This window comes from Lampetra planeri, chromosome 15 (assembly GCF_965212315.1).
Source record: "Lampetra planeri chromosome 15, kcLamPlan1.2.h2, whole genome shotgun sequence".
Classification (NCBI taxonomy): Eukaryota; Metazoa; Chordata; class Hyperoartia; order Petromyzontiformes; family Petromyzontidae; genus Lampetra; species Lampetra planeri.
The window spans coordinates 6113551-6131378 of NC_136121.1; the positions used below are offsets into that span (position 1 = coordinate 6113551).

General features: G+C 45.8%; 1 protein-coding gene across 1 annotated transcript in view; it reads right to left on the minus strand.

Annotated features, from left to right (window-relative positions):
- ALG5 (ALG5 dolichyl-phosphate beta-glucosyltransferase) overlaps window positions 1-17533 on the minus strand; it is a 47699-nt gene extending 30166 nt beyond the window's left edge. Inside the window, exons 1-3 of the mRNA XM_078600873.1 lie at window positions 17148-17533; window positions 10638-10812; window positions 10422-10468 (exon numbers count right to left, since the gene is read on the minus strand). Of these exons, the coding sequence (XP_078456999.1) occupies window positions 10422-10468; window positions 10638-10812; window positions 17148-17255 (330 nt within the window). The 5' untranslated portion in view covers window positions 17256-17533. The remainder of the gene's footprint in view (window positions 1-10421; window positions 10469-10637; window positions 10813-17147) is intronic.
- Between the last annotated feature and the right edge of the window lie 295 nt (window positions 17534-17828).

A 17828-nucleotide genomic window follows, 5' to 3' on the forward strand; every position in this document is an offset into this window, starting at 1 on the left:
TCAAGAGATGCCGCGATAACAAGGTAATACCCACCGCTTTCACACTCACATCCGCTGAATGTTTTACCTACATGACTTTACCGAAAAAACCTGAGAATATGAATCATTGCAGTCACGAAAGCTTCAAATCTAGAATTAATGCCCTCTACGGGGAGGAATTCCACCTATCTGTTAGAGTTTTTAACAGACAACGAGACAAGAAGTCACAGCTTCTCGAGACGCTGGCCTTCCTCAAGAGATGCCGCGATAACAAGGTAATACCCACCGCTTTCACACTCACATCCGCTGAATGTTTTACCTACGTGACTTTACCGAAAAAACCTGAGAATATGAATCATTGCAGTCACGAAAGCTTCAAATCTAGAATTAATGCCCTCTACGGGGAGGAATTCCACCTATCTGTTAGAGTTTTTAACAGACAACGAGACAAGAAGTCACAGCTTCTCGAGACGCTGGCCTTCCTCAAGAGATGCCGCGATAACAAGGTAATACCCACCGCTTTCACACTCACATCCGCTGAATGTTTTACCTACGTGACTTTACCGAAAAAACCTGAGAATATGAATCATTGCAGTCACGAAAGCTTCAAATCTAGAATTAATGCCCTCTACGGGGAGGAATTCCACCTATCTGTTAGAGTTTTTAACAGACAACGAGACAAGAAGTCACAGCTTCTCGAGACGCTGGCCTTCCTCAAGAGATACCGCGATAACAAGGTAATACCCACCGCTTTCACACTCACATCCGCTGAATGTTTTACCTACGTGACTTTACCGAAAAAACCTGAGAATATGAATCATTGCAGTCACGAAAGCTTCAAATCTAGAATTAATGCCCTCTACGGGGAGGAATTCCACCTATCTGTTAGAGTTTTTAACAGACAACGAGACAAGAAGTCACAGCTTCTCGAGACGCTGGCCTTCCTCAAGAGATGCCGCGATAACAAGGTAATACCCACCGCTTTCACACTCACATCCGCTGAATGTTTTACCTACGTGACTTTACCGAAAAAACCTGAGAATATGAATCATTGCAGTCACGAAAGCTTCAAATCTAGAATTAATGCCCTCTACGGGGAGGAATTCCACCTATCTGTTAGAGTTTTTAACAGACAACGAGACAAGAAGTCACAGCTTCTCGAGACGCTGGCCTTCCTCAAGAGATGCCGCGATAACAAGGTAATACCCACCGCTTTCACACTCACATCCGCTGAATGTTTTACCTACGTGACTTTACCGAAAAAACCTGAGAATATGAATCATTGCAGTCACGAAAGCTTCAAATCTAGAATTAATGCCCTCTACGGGGAGGAATTCCACCTATCTGTTAGAGTTTTTAACAGACAACGAGACAAGAAGTCACAGCTTCTCGAGACGCTGGCCTTCCTCAAGAGATGCCGCGATAACAAGGTAATACCCACCGCTTTCACACTCACATCCGCTGAATGTTTTACCTACGTGACTTTACCGAAAAAACCTGAGAATATGAATCATTGCAGTCACGAAAGCTTCAAATCTAGAATTAATGCCCTCTACGGGGAGGAATTCCACCTATCTGTTAGAGTTTTTAACAGACAACGAGACAAGAAGTCACAGCTTCTCGAGACGCTGGCCTTCCTCAAGAGATACCGCGATAACAAGGTAATACCCACCGCTTTCACACTCACATCCGCTGAATGTTTTACCTACGTGACTTTACCGAAAAAACCTGAGAATATGAATCATTGCAGTCACGAAAGCTTCAAATCTAGAATTAATGCCCTCTACGGGGAGGAATTCCACCTATCTGTTAGAGTTTTTAACAGACAACGAGACAAGAAGTCACAGCTTCTCGAGACGCTGGCCTTCCTCAAGAGATGCCGCGATAACAAGGTAATACCCACCGCTTTCACACTCACATCCGCTGAATGTTTTACCTACGTGACTTTACCGAAAAAACCTGAGAATATGAATCATTGCAGTCACGAAAGCTTCAAATCTAGAATTAATGCCCTCTACGGGGAGGAATTCCACCTATCTGTTAGAGTTTTTAACAGACGAGACAAGAAGTCACAGCTTCTCGAGACGCTGGCCTTCCTCAAGAGATGCCGCGATAACAAGGTAATACCCACCGCTTTCACACTCACATCCGCTGAATGTTTTACCTACGTGACTTTACCGAAAAAACCTGAGAATATGAATCATTGCAGTCACGAAAGCTTCAAATCTAGAATTAATGCCCTCTACGGGGAGGAATTCCACCTATCTGTTAGAGTTTTTAACAGACAACGAGACAAGAAGTCACAGCTTCTCGAGACGCTGGCCTTCCTCAAGAGATGCCGCGATAACAAGGTAATACCCACCGCTTTCACACTCACATCCGCTGAATGTTTTACCTACGTGACTTTACCGAAAAAACCTGAGAATATGAATCATTGCAGTCACGAAAGCTTCAAATCTAGAATTAATGCCCTCTACGGGGAGGAATTCCACCTATCTGTTAGAGTTTTTAACAGACAACGAGACAAGAAGTCACAGCTTCTCGAGACGCTGGCCTTCCTCAAGAGATACCGCGATAACAAGGTAATACCCACCGCTTTCACACTCACATCCGCTGAATGTTTTACCTACGTGACTTTACCGAAAAAACCTGAGAATATGAATCATTGCAGTCACGAAAGCTTCAAATCTAGAATTAATGCCCTCTACGGGGAGGAATTCCACCTATCTGTTAGAGTTTTTAACAGACAACGAGACAAGAAGTCACAGCTTCTCGAGACGCTGGCCTTCCTCAAGAGATGCCGCGATAACAAGGTAATACCCACCGCTTTCACACTCACATCCGCTGAATGTTTTACCTACGTGACTTTACCGAAAAAACCTGAGAATATGAATCATTGCAGTCACGAAAGCTTCAAATCTAGAATTAATGCCCTCTACGGGGAGGAATTCCACCTATCTGTTAGAGTTTTTAACAGACAACGAGACAAGAAGTCACAGCTTCTCGAGACGCTGGCCTTCCTCAAGAGATGCCGCGATAACAAGGTAATACCCACCGCTTTCACACTCACATCCGCTGAATGTTTTACCTACGTGACTTTACCGAAAAAACCTGAGAATATGAATCATTGCAGTCACGAAAGCTTCAAATCTAGAATTAATGCCCTCTACGGGGAGGAATTCCACCTATCTGTTAGAGTTTTTAACAGACAACGAGACAAGAAGTCACAGCTTCTCGAGACGCTGGCCTTCCTCAAGAGATGCCGCGATAACAAGGTAATACCCACCGCTTTCACACTCACATCCGCTGAATGTTTTACCTACGTGACTTTACCGAAAAAACCTGAGAATATGAATCATTGCAGTCACGAAAGCTTCAAATCTAGAATTAATGCCCTCTACGGGGAGGAATTCCACCTATCTGTTAGAGTTTTTAACAGACAACGAGACAAGAAGTCACAGCTTCTCGAGACGCTGGCCTTCCTCAAGAGATGCCGCGATAACAAGGTAATACCCACCGCTTTCACACTCACATCCGCTGAATGTTTTACCTACGTGACTTTACCGAAAAAACCTGAGAATATGAATCATTGCAGTCACGAAAGCTTCAAATCTAGAATTAATGCCCTCTACGGGGAGGAATTCCACCTATCTGTTAGAGTTTTTAACAGACAACGAGACAAGAAGTCACAGCTTCTCGAGACGCTGGCCTTCCTCAAGAGATGCCGCGATAACAAGGTAATACCCACCGCTTTCACACTCACATCCGCTGAATGTTTTACCTACGTGACTTTACCGAAAAAACCTGAGAATATGAATCATTGCAGTCACGAAAGCTTCAAATCTAGAATTAATGCAGGGATTCATTTTATTGGTTCTTTCGGTAAAGACGCGAAGAAGGGAAATAATAAAATAATAAACATAAAACAATAAAATACAATTCTCACGACGTTTCGGCCACAACGAAAACAGCCGTCCTCAGGTGAAGAACAGGTCTGTCCCATTCAGACGCTGTCTTTCCGACAGCCCTGTTCTTCACCTGAGGACGGCTGCTAGCGTTGTGGCCGAAACGTCGTGAGAATTGTATTTTATGTTTTATTTTGATTATTGTATTATTTCCCTTCTACGTGACTTTACCGAAAGAACCAAGAAGATGGCCAGATTTATTTTAGAAGCTAAATCATTGAAACACAAATTAAGCATGGGCATGTTGGTACAACTACTTTGTTTCATCAAACCCCTATGCATTTATTAACATCATACATGTTGTGAGAATAGGATTTCCCCTTTTTTTCTGGCAACAAAACAGGTGATAAGATGTTAAAACACCAAACTGAAACCTTTTACAAGGAATCATGTCTGCATTAACCACAATACTTGTGGTCAGAATGCAAACAAAAACATACTCTGATAATATATGCATTGTCTTTGAAACTGATTGGTCCACACCAGAGACAGCTTTCTTTTGAGCCTCATCTCAAAACGGTGTTAGACCAGAGGACGCCAAAAGGCGCACAGCTCAAAGACAATGCACTATCAAGAGTAATGAGAGCTCGGGGTTAGTAGCTACATCATGGTACCTCTTTTGCCAGTACCAAAATATGAGAATAGGTTGTCCCCTTTTTTCCAGCAACAAAACAGCTAGATTTGAAGCTTTCGTGACTGCAAGGATTCATATTCTTAGGTTTTGTCGGTAAAGTCACGTAGGTAAAAAATTAAAATTAATAAAAGTAAAATAAAAATAAAATAAAAATCACGACATTTCGGAGGCAACACAAGCTTTCGTCTTCAGGTGGAACGGTTCCATTATTTTACTTTTATTAATTTTAATTTTTTACCTACGTGACTTTACCGAAAAAACCTAAGAATATGAAACAAAACAGCTGTTAAGATGTTAAAACACCAAACTGAAACCTTTTACAAGTTTTAACGATTGAGAACCACTGCAAGGCTGCAGTAAAGGTTAACAACCACTGATCTATGTGCTCTTGAAGAAGAGCCATTGCCCGAAACATCGCCTATTGTCACGTTTTATTTTAACGGCAGTGGTATGTTGATGCATATGTTGAGCTTTTTGTTAACATGTTCATCATTATCCAAGACAATACAATGTGTTGTACTGTAATCAGTGTTTGACTGCGGTCTGGCATTGCAGTTTTCATTTTATGCCGCACTGTATTCACAGTGGTGCAGTAGTTAGCGCACTGCACAACGAATCCGGCACACCGATCTCGATTTCTTGCCGCTGCAAACAATATTGGCGCGTGATATCTGAGCTGATCCTGGGCACCGCACGCTTGCCCAACCCACACTGGACCAGTCTGTATGCACGTGTGTGTGTTTGTTGAACTTCTTTCGCACCGTACGTAGCCAACCGTGTTAATCGGAGGTGCGGAGGGGGGGGAAGGACAAGAAACCAAAAACAACAACAAGCAGTACTAAAGAAATTATCTTTCAATCTAGATTTTAAAGTTTAGTGAAGGACGGTTAAACCCCCGAAGCCGATGCATTGTGGGGGAGGTCTACATTCGGCAGTGATAGTGACAAAGGGCTCTAAATTATGAATAATATATACTCGTGCCACAGTGAGATGGTTGGTAGCTGGTAGAAATGACCTGCAGCGCTTCACAATCTATAAATGCATCAATTTATTGATTAAAATACATTGTCAGGCTCAGGGAACATGCATCGAATTGCAAGCGTAAAACTCGACTATTTTCAATGTGTAATTATATATTGTTCTTGGCTCACATTTACCGCAGTCACCAGCAGCTCTACATTCGCCACGACGGTAAAGAGAGAATTTAATCTCATATTGAACGTTGACCCCGGATAATGAGAATAAAATCGAATTGGAAGAAAGGCAAACCATTGCTTGTCCAGTCGCTACTCCGCTCTCATTGATTGTGGATTCAATTTCACTCAGCAGTGTTCTGCTACCCTGTTGTGGAGCCTACTTCCACTCCTACTAAACTAAACAATATTTATTTTACCAGGTAAGGCCCACTGAGCTATGCAGCTCTTTATCAGAAGCGACCTATAGCCACACACGATGGCTCAACGAAGTGGCTCGTCATTTGGAAATTTATAGCAGCCAAATAATCAAAAACGCGTGATGTTGATTATAAATGTGTAGGGGGAAAAATCGGAGGACTCGGAGAAAAATCCACACGACCACGAGGAGAACACGCAAACTCCAAATATACAGGCATCAGGATCGGGATCGAACCCATGAACTCCTATATACCAGGTGAGGTAGTTCACATTTCACCACCACGGCACCCAACAGGAGACTCATCTCTACACCCGTGCCAATCGAGGTCCCACAAACGTATCTCAGAGCACCTTTAGCCACCACCTTCAGATGACTTCCCACTCCTGCTGTTTCCCATTTCCCACGGAAGGAAGCGGATGGCAAGGAGTGGCGGCACCTAAAGGAACAACAAGCTCCGATGCGCTCTTGCCCGTGGACTTCACGGTACACACACACACGCGTGCATGTACAGCACTCTTTTGTCAATGCACTGCTGAACGAGGGCCTCGCCACACCACACGGTTATTGGGGATTGTTTGGTTATACTTGCCCACGCCGCTTCATATGCGTTGGTAAACGTCGCTGCATGGACGTGGGAGCAAAGTCCATCACATAACCGACCGCTGTCCATTATTCACTTCTACAGGAGGCACGGACGATAAGCATCAAGCTACTCCTGATGTCATCGAAAGGACTACCATACTCAAAACACAGTTATAATATTTAGTCAGCTGCTTTTTAAGCACCATAAGGATTTAAAAATGATTAATACAGCACAAACATGGATTTGGCTGCCCTCCACATCGCGGATGCAGCAGCCGAACTGTCGAGTGTGCGAACTGTCGGAGCGGCGACCGCGGCTGACCCCCCGAGGAATCCCACTCCTCTCGATCGAGCGAGCGAAGGGTTTTTTTTCTTGACGCGCTGCAACGGCGATGAAATTGATCCGCAACAGAATTAATGACAAATTGTGCTAATGCAGAAGGAAGCCAGTTGGCATCAAGGGGCGGCCTAATGTGGGGGCTTTTTCGATCCACAAATCGTCTCTTTAGATCGACAAATTTACGCGCGATCCACAAATCGTCGGTTTTGATCCACAAATCACGTGACAGGAATCACCGTGCTTGATCCATGATGGATCCAGGTCGATTCCCGTTTAATCGAACATAAATCGTCAAAAAATGTCAATTCCCCCGTTGCAGTATTCCTTATATGGGCAAAGCCACACTCCTTTAATCCATATATGGGCCAAAACATTAACATAATTTATCATTAATTCTGTCACGGATTCATTTAATCCTGTTAATTGCCCATCATCTCAAAAACAAACCAATTAGCACGGTTAGCTACGCACGGTGCGAAAGAAGCACCAATATACATACATACACAACGCACAAAACCCAATGCATAGCTCAAGTAAGTCAATGGAGCTATGCACTTTCAAATCTAAATTTTAAACGAATTCTACATAACTGCCTTATGTGTTTAGTTGGTTGTCCTTCCCCCTGCACCTCCGATTGGCGCGGTTGGCTACGTACGGTGCGAAACAAGTTCAACATACACAAATGGATCGCATTCAAAAAGCACAGCAGATGTCAAATACAGTCGACACACTTGCATCTACAGGTAAGTGCTCGTTTAACGTTTGGTGTTCACACTACAACGACTTTTCGCCATGACGCGGTTCTTCCATTCGGGAACGCATGCCGTTATAACGCGGTTTCTGAGCGGTCGAAGACAAACTACAGTGAAACATTGGATTGCGAGTAACTTGGTCTGCGAGTGTTTTGCAAGACGAGCAAAATTTATAAATAATTTGACAAACGAGCGATGTCTTGCAATACGAGCAGTACGTACAGAATACGCTTTGTCTGCCGAGCATCACGTGATCACAACTGAGCCAATGGTTGTTTTATCTCTCTCGCTGCGGGATTGTGGGTAATGGTCTCCCATGCTCGGTCTCAGTCGGCGTGCCTCACTCGTATATTCAACATCCGTGCGAGCGTATACTATAGCATTGGTATTAACATGGGCATTTTCGTTCTTTTGTCTATCCTCTCTGCCCATTGTGTTGGCGTGTGCGGCAGTTGGCCGCTTGCGCATAATCGCTCCATTGTGTTGGCGTGTGCAGTAATTAGCCGCTTGCGCACAATCGCTTGCACGCCGTCGCCCACCCTTTTGGCCTCGCCCCCCCTCCCTCCCGATACGTTCCATTCATTGGCTACCATAGTCTGATGAGCTCCCCCCCTCCCTCTCCTCCCCCCCTCAACTCGCTTTTAAGGGATTACATCTTGAATCATTGCCTCACTTGATGCAGCTAATCTGGCTGTGACGGTCCCACCTGATGACGGAGACTTGTGTTGCCTCCGAAACGTCGTGATTTTTTATTTTATTTTATTTTCATTCATTTTGATGTTTTACCTACGTGACTTTACCGAAAAAACCTAAGAAGAGTATACTATAGTGTTGTATAGTGTTGTGACCACGAGTGTGTGCGTAAAGCATGTTTTTATTTTGTGTCCAAGTGTAGTGACTGTTCTTTCGTAACTGTGCTGCAAGTGAAAGTCGTCCTACACAATAACCCTCCTCTCCTCTCTCTCGTCTCCCTCATACCAGCCACGATTAAATTTAATTAATTAATTTGATTACTTTATATTCCATTTAAATAATAAAAATATAAAAAGCTATTTTGTACTAATCATTTTTATATGAATACAGTATTTTTGGGTTGTGGAACGAACCATCTGAGTTGCCATTATTTCTTACGGGGAAATTCGCTTTGATATACGAGTGCTTTGGATTACGAGCACGTTTCCGGGACGAATTATGCTCGCAATCCAAGGTTTCACTGTACTTTCTTGAGCTGCGAAGCTCAGCGGTGCGATACAATGCGCGGAATGATACAGCGACTCAGCGGCGTACCCTCAGTTATTTGTCCCGCCATCTCACTGCGCGTGCGCTTAGTACCTCGTTTCCCGGCAAATGCTTTCGTGCCATTGTTTATGGGGAAATTGTTTTCGCTTCACGCGCTTTTCGCTTAACACGGCACGAATCTACCACGTTAAACCAGTCGGTATTTATAGATAAATAAATGCAACTATTAATATCGATGCTTGTGCTATGATACACGCATCGAACCGTGCGTGTGAAAATTTATTATATTCAGTTGAAGTAGTATGTTCAGGAGCATTTATCTCCTGAAAATTGTCATATGCAAGAATAGAATACTTGAAGTGAATTATGTGCAAATGTTACACTTAGGAATAACGGATCAAATAGAATCGTACAAACGAGACAGAAAAAAACGAGAACCGAATAAATAAAATTGTTAAAATGAGACAGGAAAAAAAATCGATTTGTGAATCGAATCACGACCCTAATATTTGACAATGCATCCAATGGGCATGGGAGTGCATTACAAGATGCCTAAGATGTGAAGACTACACCATGGTGGATGTGTGCTGCCCCCTGGTGAGCTAAAGGAGGTTCCATAGCAGCAACAAGACCACCACATTCTTTTCTTAGGGTCTTTTGGTAAAGTCATGTAGATAGGTTCAAAGAAAATAAAAACTAAGACGTTTCGATTCACACAAGCAGTCGTCATCAGGAAAAGGGGGTTAGCCTCTAAAGGCAAACTGTTTATAAAGGTTTAAAATGTTGCCTTTCGAGGTTTATACCCTTTGTCTGTATGACGACTGCTTGTGTTGAGATCGAAATATCGTAGTTTTGAATTTTCTTTGAACCTATCTACGTGACTTTACCGAAAGACCCCAAAAATATGAATTCCTGCGGTCACGAAAGCTTTAAGTCAAGATTGAAGACCACCACATTCCGTCTGTGACTCTTTCACGGCTTAAACTATTTTTTTATTTCACCAGGTCAGGCCCACTGAGCTGCAGAGCTCTTTTACAGAACCGACCAAGCCACAAATAATAGCTCAACTAAGTGGCTTATCATGTGGACATTTATAGCAGCCAAATACTCTAAACGCGTGTTTCTAAATGTAAAGGGAAAAACCAGAAGACCCAGAGAAAAATCCACGCGACCATGGGGAGAACATGCAAACTCCGAATATACAGGTCGAGATCAAACCCACAACCTCCTGCATACCAGGCGAGGGAGTTAACATCTTTCCACGGCATGCTAAGGCATTAGGCATGGCTTGCTAACAATGGAGGGAATGGTGTTTGCTTAATAATTAATAACGTATTTATAATGTACAAAAAACGAGTACAAACTCAATATGTAAAATAGAACTGCAAGATCTGCTGAATGTATGAATCAATGACAGGTTTTAATCACAACAGTTTAGTTCGTTCAGTGTTGGGACTAGTTGAAAAAGACATGGCATGTGTATGAAACCAACTGTATTTCTGAAAAGTGGATGGGCTTAATATGTAATACGTTACCTTTCTGTCTTCTAGATATTTCATAGCTTCATCCAGCATGGCTGGCACTGTCAACGGGAATAAATAATGAGACTAAAAGACCGCACCAAGCACATATCGCATTATCCCAGCATTGCAACAGCCCAACGTACACACAGCATACTGGTGCAAACTGAATCCCAGCGGCCTCTGTAAACGTTGGAAGCGAGAGAAATGCGAGCGGAGTGGCTGACTCACTGCGCTCCTCCTCGTTGTACGCGGGGACGATGACGGAGAGGGCGAGTGTCGCCGGATCGTGGCGCGTTGGGAAGAGTCGCCGGGCCCCGGTGACCGGGTCCAGGAATTGCGGCTCCTGCTTGCCGAGCCACAGCTCCGTCTCTCCGGACGCCGTCATGTGGGCCACGAGTGCCAACTGACGGAAGACAAACCACCACCCCCCCCATACCCACGGTCAGAGAGGCAGAGTGGAGACACACACACCTATAACCCAGATCCTAGTGGCTACTATGCGCGTGGCCTGGACTCCAGCACTGGTGAAGGCAGCGAGAGTTGGTAGATCACCGCAGAGGTGTTGTTAAACTGCCTTCCCGTGGGCCAGAGGTCGCAACCGGGTACCCGATACCCGTACCCTACCCGATACCCGGCTACCCGTACCCGGCCGGGTACGGGTACGGGCACCCGTTTGCGACCCTGGTGCGGCCGGGTACGGGTACGGGTAGGCCGTGAGTCACTGGTGAGTCACCGTTTGTCACTCATTTCGGGTAGGGTACGGGTAGGGAACGGGTACCCGTACCCAGCTGGGTACGGGTCGTCGTTTGCGACCCTGGTGCGGCCGGGTACGGGTACGGAATCAAAACCCGTTTGTGACCTCTGCCGTGGGCGCTGAGGTGCCGTACCCCGGCTCGGCAGTAGAAGGCGGTGCGGCAAGGGGACTAATCAGCATCTGTTTCCATCTGTATGGGGATGGAGTGTTGTTCCCCCTCGTGAGCATGGGTTTTCTCCAGGTGCCCCGGTTTCCTCCCACTTGTTTAAACAACTCATTAATTTTCTGGGAAAAAAGATCGTAATATAACACAGCGCAGGATCCTCCTGAAAGAGTCCTATGACTCAGTATTGTTTTCCCAGACAAATAATTAAATTCTAATTAAATAGGTAAATTATTATAAAAAAATATTATAGCTCCAACCAGAGGGTCGGCTCTTTAAAGACTCCTTAGTGACGTTATAGTGGTAGGAACCCACTGGTTCCAACAGCCCACAGGGGATAATTGTGTCCGTCGCGCATGCAGGGAGGGGCTGGGTGGGGAGGGAGGGGCTGGGTGGGGAGGGGAGGGTGGGGAGGGGCTGGGAGGGGAGGATGGGGAGGGGCTGGGAGGGGAGGGTGGGGAGGGGCTGGGAGGGGAGGGTGGGGAGGGGCTGGGAGGGGAGGGTGGGGAGGGGCTAAGAGGGGAGGGTAGGGAGAGGCAGGGTGGGGAGAGGCTGGGTGGGGAGGTGCTGGGTGGGGAGGGGCTGGGTGGGTGGGAGGGGCTGGGTGGGGAGGGTGGGGCTGGGTGGGGAAGGTGGGGCTGGGTGGGGGGTGGGAGGGGTGGGGCTGGGTGGGGGGTGGGAGGGGTGGAGCTGGGTGGGGAGGGGACGGGCTGGTCACCCCATGGTGCCCTTATAAAACTCAACGTTTAACCTACTCACGCCGGCTTGTGCCCGCCCTCACAGTCGGGCATATTTGCGGAATACACCACGCCGCCGTTGACCCTGGCCATTGACCGAGCAGCCCAACGTTCCAACCAGCTCCCTCCGCAGGAGGAATGTGTTTTATTTGAAGCAGTCTGCTCAGGAGCACTTATCTCCCGAAATGACCATATACAAGAATGGAGTAGTTGAAGTGAATTGTGTGCAAATGTTACGCTTAGGCTCATGGCTCAAACTGAATTGTACAAACGAGATGGGAAATAACGACCGTCTCATACTCAAAAGCATTGCAGCTCTTGAAATATTGCGGGTTTTCTTTATTGAATTTGAAAAAAAATGCCTCTTCTTGTTACGTTGGTTGCTGACCCCTGGTCTAACCCGATGTTGTACAATCTGTTTTTGTATGTTCCTTTTACAGACGAGGGCTGAGGTGCGAGTTGACATCCTCCAAACCAGAGCGGGAGTGTGGTTGTGTGACGTGGTTGTTGATGTCAGGTGAAAACCAAGGAACAGCCAAAAAATAAAGAGCTATACATGCTAATCATCAGCCATGATCGATCCACTGCTGGATGAAGACTTCCACAAGCCATCGCCATCTCTCACAGTCTCGTGATCAAATCCATCTTTTTAAATCCTTTATATTAAGTTCGCTTGCTTGCTTGCTTGCGTGCTTGCTTGCTTACGACCGTGCAAATCTTTCGGTCGTTTTTTAACCCACTTCCCGTGATCCAATCGAGCTGACATTTTCCACACAGACTCGTTATGCGTGACAATTAATTTTCGTGAAAATTTTTTTCCAAAATTTTACACTGTTTAGGGAATTTTTTTAAAATATTTAATTACCAATTGCTTAATGCTGGCAGACAATCATCTGACCCATAGGTGGCAGCCATCTCAAGCCAGAGGACGAGAGGACTCTAGCCGCCACGCATTTTAAGGATTTATAGTGAAAAACTTTGTTTTTACGGGTTAATTTTTTTATTGTTGACTTGCACCACATTGGGATTTTTGCACACAGCGTTTTAATACGGGTTTTTTTTAGGAATATGTGCTGGTTTATTCCAGGATGTTTCTGTTACGTGTCGTCGCTTTAAGATGTTTCTGTGTTCATATTTTGTCTCTTGCGGTTGCACCCGACTTAAGAGCCGCATGGCTCACATGGCTATACCAAATAAATGAAACTTGAAAATGAAAATCTAGGAGGTGGTCTCGTCTAACGCATATCTTATAATGCCTGCAAAAGATAAAGGAAACGTGTAAAAAAAGATTGCAAAGTAATATTTTGTTACATGTTCAAATAAAACGCTATACACTATTAAAATACGTGTGACATTACGACAGATAATTGTAACGCAAATTAGTGAATACTGTCTAAACAAGATTGGCAAAAGATGGTGTCATAGGATATTAACAAACACATTTACTTGGAACGTCCAAGCAATGAATCCAGCCAGTTCGTCGTGGTCATAGTCACCCCTCGACGTCACTGGATTGGTGGAATGAAATGCATGGGAGTAACTTCACAATGACGCCACTAAAGTGATGCAATGATGGGCTGGACTGTGATTACAATGGAACAGTTATACTGGTAGGAACCACCTGGTTCCACCAGCCCACAGGGGATTATTGCGTCCGTCCGTCGTGCATCCAAAAATGGGAGGGGTGGGGCTGGGTGGAGAGGGGAGGGTGGGGAGGGGCTGGGTGGGGAGGGTGGGGAGGGGCTGGGTGGGGAGGGTGGGGCTGGGTGGGGAGGGGTTGGGTGGGGAGGGAGGGGTTGGGTGGGGAGGATGGGGAGGGGCTGGGTGGGGAGGGTGGGGCTGGGTGGGGGGTGGGAGGGGTGGGGCTGGGTGGGGAGGGGCTGGTCACCCCGTGGTGCCCTTATAAAACTCAACGTTTAACCTACTCACGCCGGCTTGTGCCCACCCTCACAGTCGGGCATATTTGCGGAATACACCACGCCGCCGTTGACCCTGGCCATTGACCGAGCAACCCTACGTTCCTACCAGCTCCCTCCGCAGGAATGTGTTTTCCCATGAACGAAGCTTCAAATGCACGTTGGACAACGCCAGACAGATCTGCTGAATGAGAGTATATATATATTTGGATCTCACGTTCCATTAAGCAGGTCTTGTACTCTCAGCATGCTTGTAGAAGTTGGCCAGTGCCAATGCTAGGGTGACAATTTGGGGTCATTAGATGGAAGCTACCCTGAAAACAAATGTACCTGGAAGATTTTTGCTGTTTTTTTCCTGGATTTTTCTGTTTGCGCATAGTCACTTTAAGATGTTTTCCTGTTCATGTTTTTGTTTTTTGTTTGTTGCGATTGCACCCGATTCAAGAGCCGAATGGCTTCACAGGGCTATACCAAATAAATTAAACTGAAAAAAATCCTGGGCTGTGTCATGGACTGACGATCACCAGCTTCTTAAGCTTCATTCACGAGAATGACTTACTTTAACGCGAAGGCTGTTTAAATGGGCACAATCTAATTTGAAATAATTAATGATTGTTATTTAGATGACCAATATGGCGCGAGGAGACGATCACCAGGCAATAGATTTACAAAGGGCTGAAAAGTAACATTCAAACTATTTTAAAATATATACCATATGTCTTTGCTAATTTTTTATCATCCGACTGTGCCTTGTCACGTCATTCATTGGAATTTCTCTCAAAGCAAAGCAACCCTCCATATTACGCAACGACCCTCGGAAGTAGATCCCACAGTGCTACTTCCGAAATCCCTTCCACGTGATCTCCGATCCACAATGTCGAGGGGCAGCAATTTCCTCCTCCGCCCCGGCGACAGAGAGTACTGTTCATCGCACGACATCCAAGCCGATATTTTGATTACTTCTCGGAGCTAGAATTTAGCAAAATTAAGTTGAGAATCAACTTTTCTGAACCCTTGTTTGTGCGGTCATTGATGACAGCGATGACAATCAACATTTGAGAACCAGATTTAATCACAAGTGGCCACCGATAAAAATAACATTTATTTATTTGTACTACTAAAAAAGAGCCTTTTTAATTATTGTTACGATTGTATCTGTTTCCCCAGCAAAGCCTCGCCAGCTGACTGCCAAATCTCATCAAGGGGGTGTTGATAAGTTTCAGAGTTAAGAAGCGATGTTGCGGATAAAAAGAAAGCTAATTACAAAAAGTTATTTGCGGTGATTTTGTTTTACTAAGATGCGTTTAGATTATTTCTTTAATTTTTGCTTGAAATTTTCACACGATAAGCTATAAAACTGGTCTACAGCCAAAATGCTTCCGAATGAAATGTAGTCCAACTTTACTAATTCTGGGTCACTGAGAATGAAAATGATTCGTAAAATTGAATGGCTCTAGTTTTCAAAATATGCTAACTGGGTCAGCATATACGACCCTTGACTTGGGAATGGCGGAGGATATAAAGGGAAGAGATCTCAATTTAAACCAGAAATGGGCTTTACTTGGTAAGAAGAAAATTAGCTTCGTTTTGTTTGTATTTAAAAAAAAAGTGATTTTGATTTGTTTACCTTTCCAATACTTTACATTCTTGTATTGTTTGTTGTAACGTTTTGACCAGCCTCTACTGGACATTTTATTTTATTATTTCCCTTCTACGTGACTTTACCGAAAGAACCAAGAATATCTACTGGACATCTTTGAGAGGATTTATAGCTCATCGGATTCCTCCAGTCTATTCCGATTCTAAATTGGCACACTTGAACCGTGACACCGACACACGTGGCCACACTTATAACGTTTACGATACAGCACTTTACGCGTCAAAAGAGCCTCTCATCAACGTGTCAAACATTCCTACCCCGCGGTCGCCGTCCCTGTGCGTCCTGCAAGCGGGGCTGTCAGTCGAGGGGGCGATGACTGTGGCGTTACACAAATTCAGTCACCCATATTACAGGTTTTTTTGGGTTAGATCGCGTAAATATATAAATGTGTCGTTAAACCCGCCACCACCCGACACAGCCAACGAGTAAGGGTTGTCGCGTAAACAGAACGTGGCCAATTCGTTACTAGTACAGCACTAGTGTATAGTGTAGTGTATAGTGTGGTAGTGTATAGTGTAGTGTATAGTGTGGTAGTGTATAGTGTAGTGTATAGTGTGGTAGTGTATAGTGTAGTGTATAGTAGTGTATAGTGTAGTGTATAATAGTGTATAGTGTAGTGTATAGTAGTATATAGTGTCGTGTATAGTAGTGTATAGTGTAGTGTATAGTGTAGTATACTAGTACAGCACACCGGTGTGTTGGAGAGCAAAGCCACAACAATTACAATCCGAGTACGACGTTTCGCCAGTAATTACAACCAGCTTCATCAGGCGGCAGCCAGATTTGTGGAGAAATCCTCTTGTTTCGTGCCTTAAATATAGGGGTAGATGTGATGACATCACTTGTGAGCCCTTCTTCAGCGAAGTGGGGGGGGGGGGGGTTAATGAATGCATATAAATAACAATGGGTATCCATTAAGTAATGTGATATATTGAAAATATTGCTGTGACCGGTTGATGCTGTAGCATACATGGCCTCCTCCATTTAAGATCACGGGATCTTAAACGTCTACTGCTAAGCAGACGTCGCTTTCATCGTCGTCATCACCACAGTACGTTACGGCTAACAGCCAATACACATTTCGATTTAAAACTTTCGTGACTGCAGGGATTCATCTTCTTGGTTCTTTCGGTAAAGACAAGAAATTTTATTATTTCCCATCTACGTGACTTTTAATGTTTTTAACTACGTGACTTTACCGAAAAAACCTGAGAATATGAATCATTGCAGTCACGAAAGCTTCAAATCTAGAACCAATACACAATTCTCTTCTTGCATATGGCAACAATATGGTTCAGGATCAAAGTGCCAACGCCGAGTTCTGACAGCGCGGGTGCTTTTACTATCGGGCCCACAGTGTCCATACGCAGCATTACCCAGGGCGGCCGCTGGGGGTCAAACCGCGAACTTTTTGAAACGCGCTCCAGTCGCCGTGCTGCTCTACACTCGCGTGCCGCTCTGCCCCGTGGGGCCAGTGGCGTTCGCCCGTCTCTCTCGAGGAGGGTTACCAGCAGCAGCGCGGCCAGGCAGAGCAGAGCGAGAGCCGCGGCCGCTTCAGCCACGCAGCAGCAACGAGACGCCGCCGTCACCGCCGCCTCCTCCATCACCGCCGTCATCTCCCAACACCCCCCCTCTCCTCTCTCTCCTCCACTGCCGCCACAGGCAAAGACCCCCCGTATAGCCTGTAAACAGACTGTTGGGGCAAGTGCTGTTCAGTCGTAGCGAGTTAGCAGCGCCGACGAAGCCGGGTACTGTCAGAGGGGGGCAGCAACCACGAAACCGGAAGCAGTTAGTAGCCACGTGACAGGCGCGCCACGTGACGAGCGCGTCACGTGACAGGCGCGGCACGCGGCCACTCACGCGCCGGCCCGTGGAGTCTCCTGGACGGTGCGCGCGGGACGCTCGTCACGTGATCGGCCCCCGAGCCAATAGCGCGAGACCTTCCCTCAGCCCCCCTCCCCTCATCCCCCCTCCCCTCATCCCCCTTCCCTCCTCCCCCCTCATCCTCCTCCCCCATCATCCTCCTCCCCCCTCATTCCCTCCCCTCATCTCTCCCCCCCTCATTCCCCCTCCCTCAACCCCCCCTCCCTCAGACCCCCTCCCTCATCCCCCCCTCCCTCCCCCCATCACCCCCCCCCCATTCCCCCGCTTCCCCTCCCCCTATCAAGAACGGAAACGATCGCGAGTCA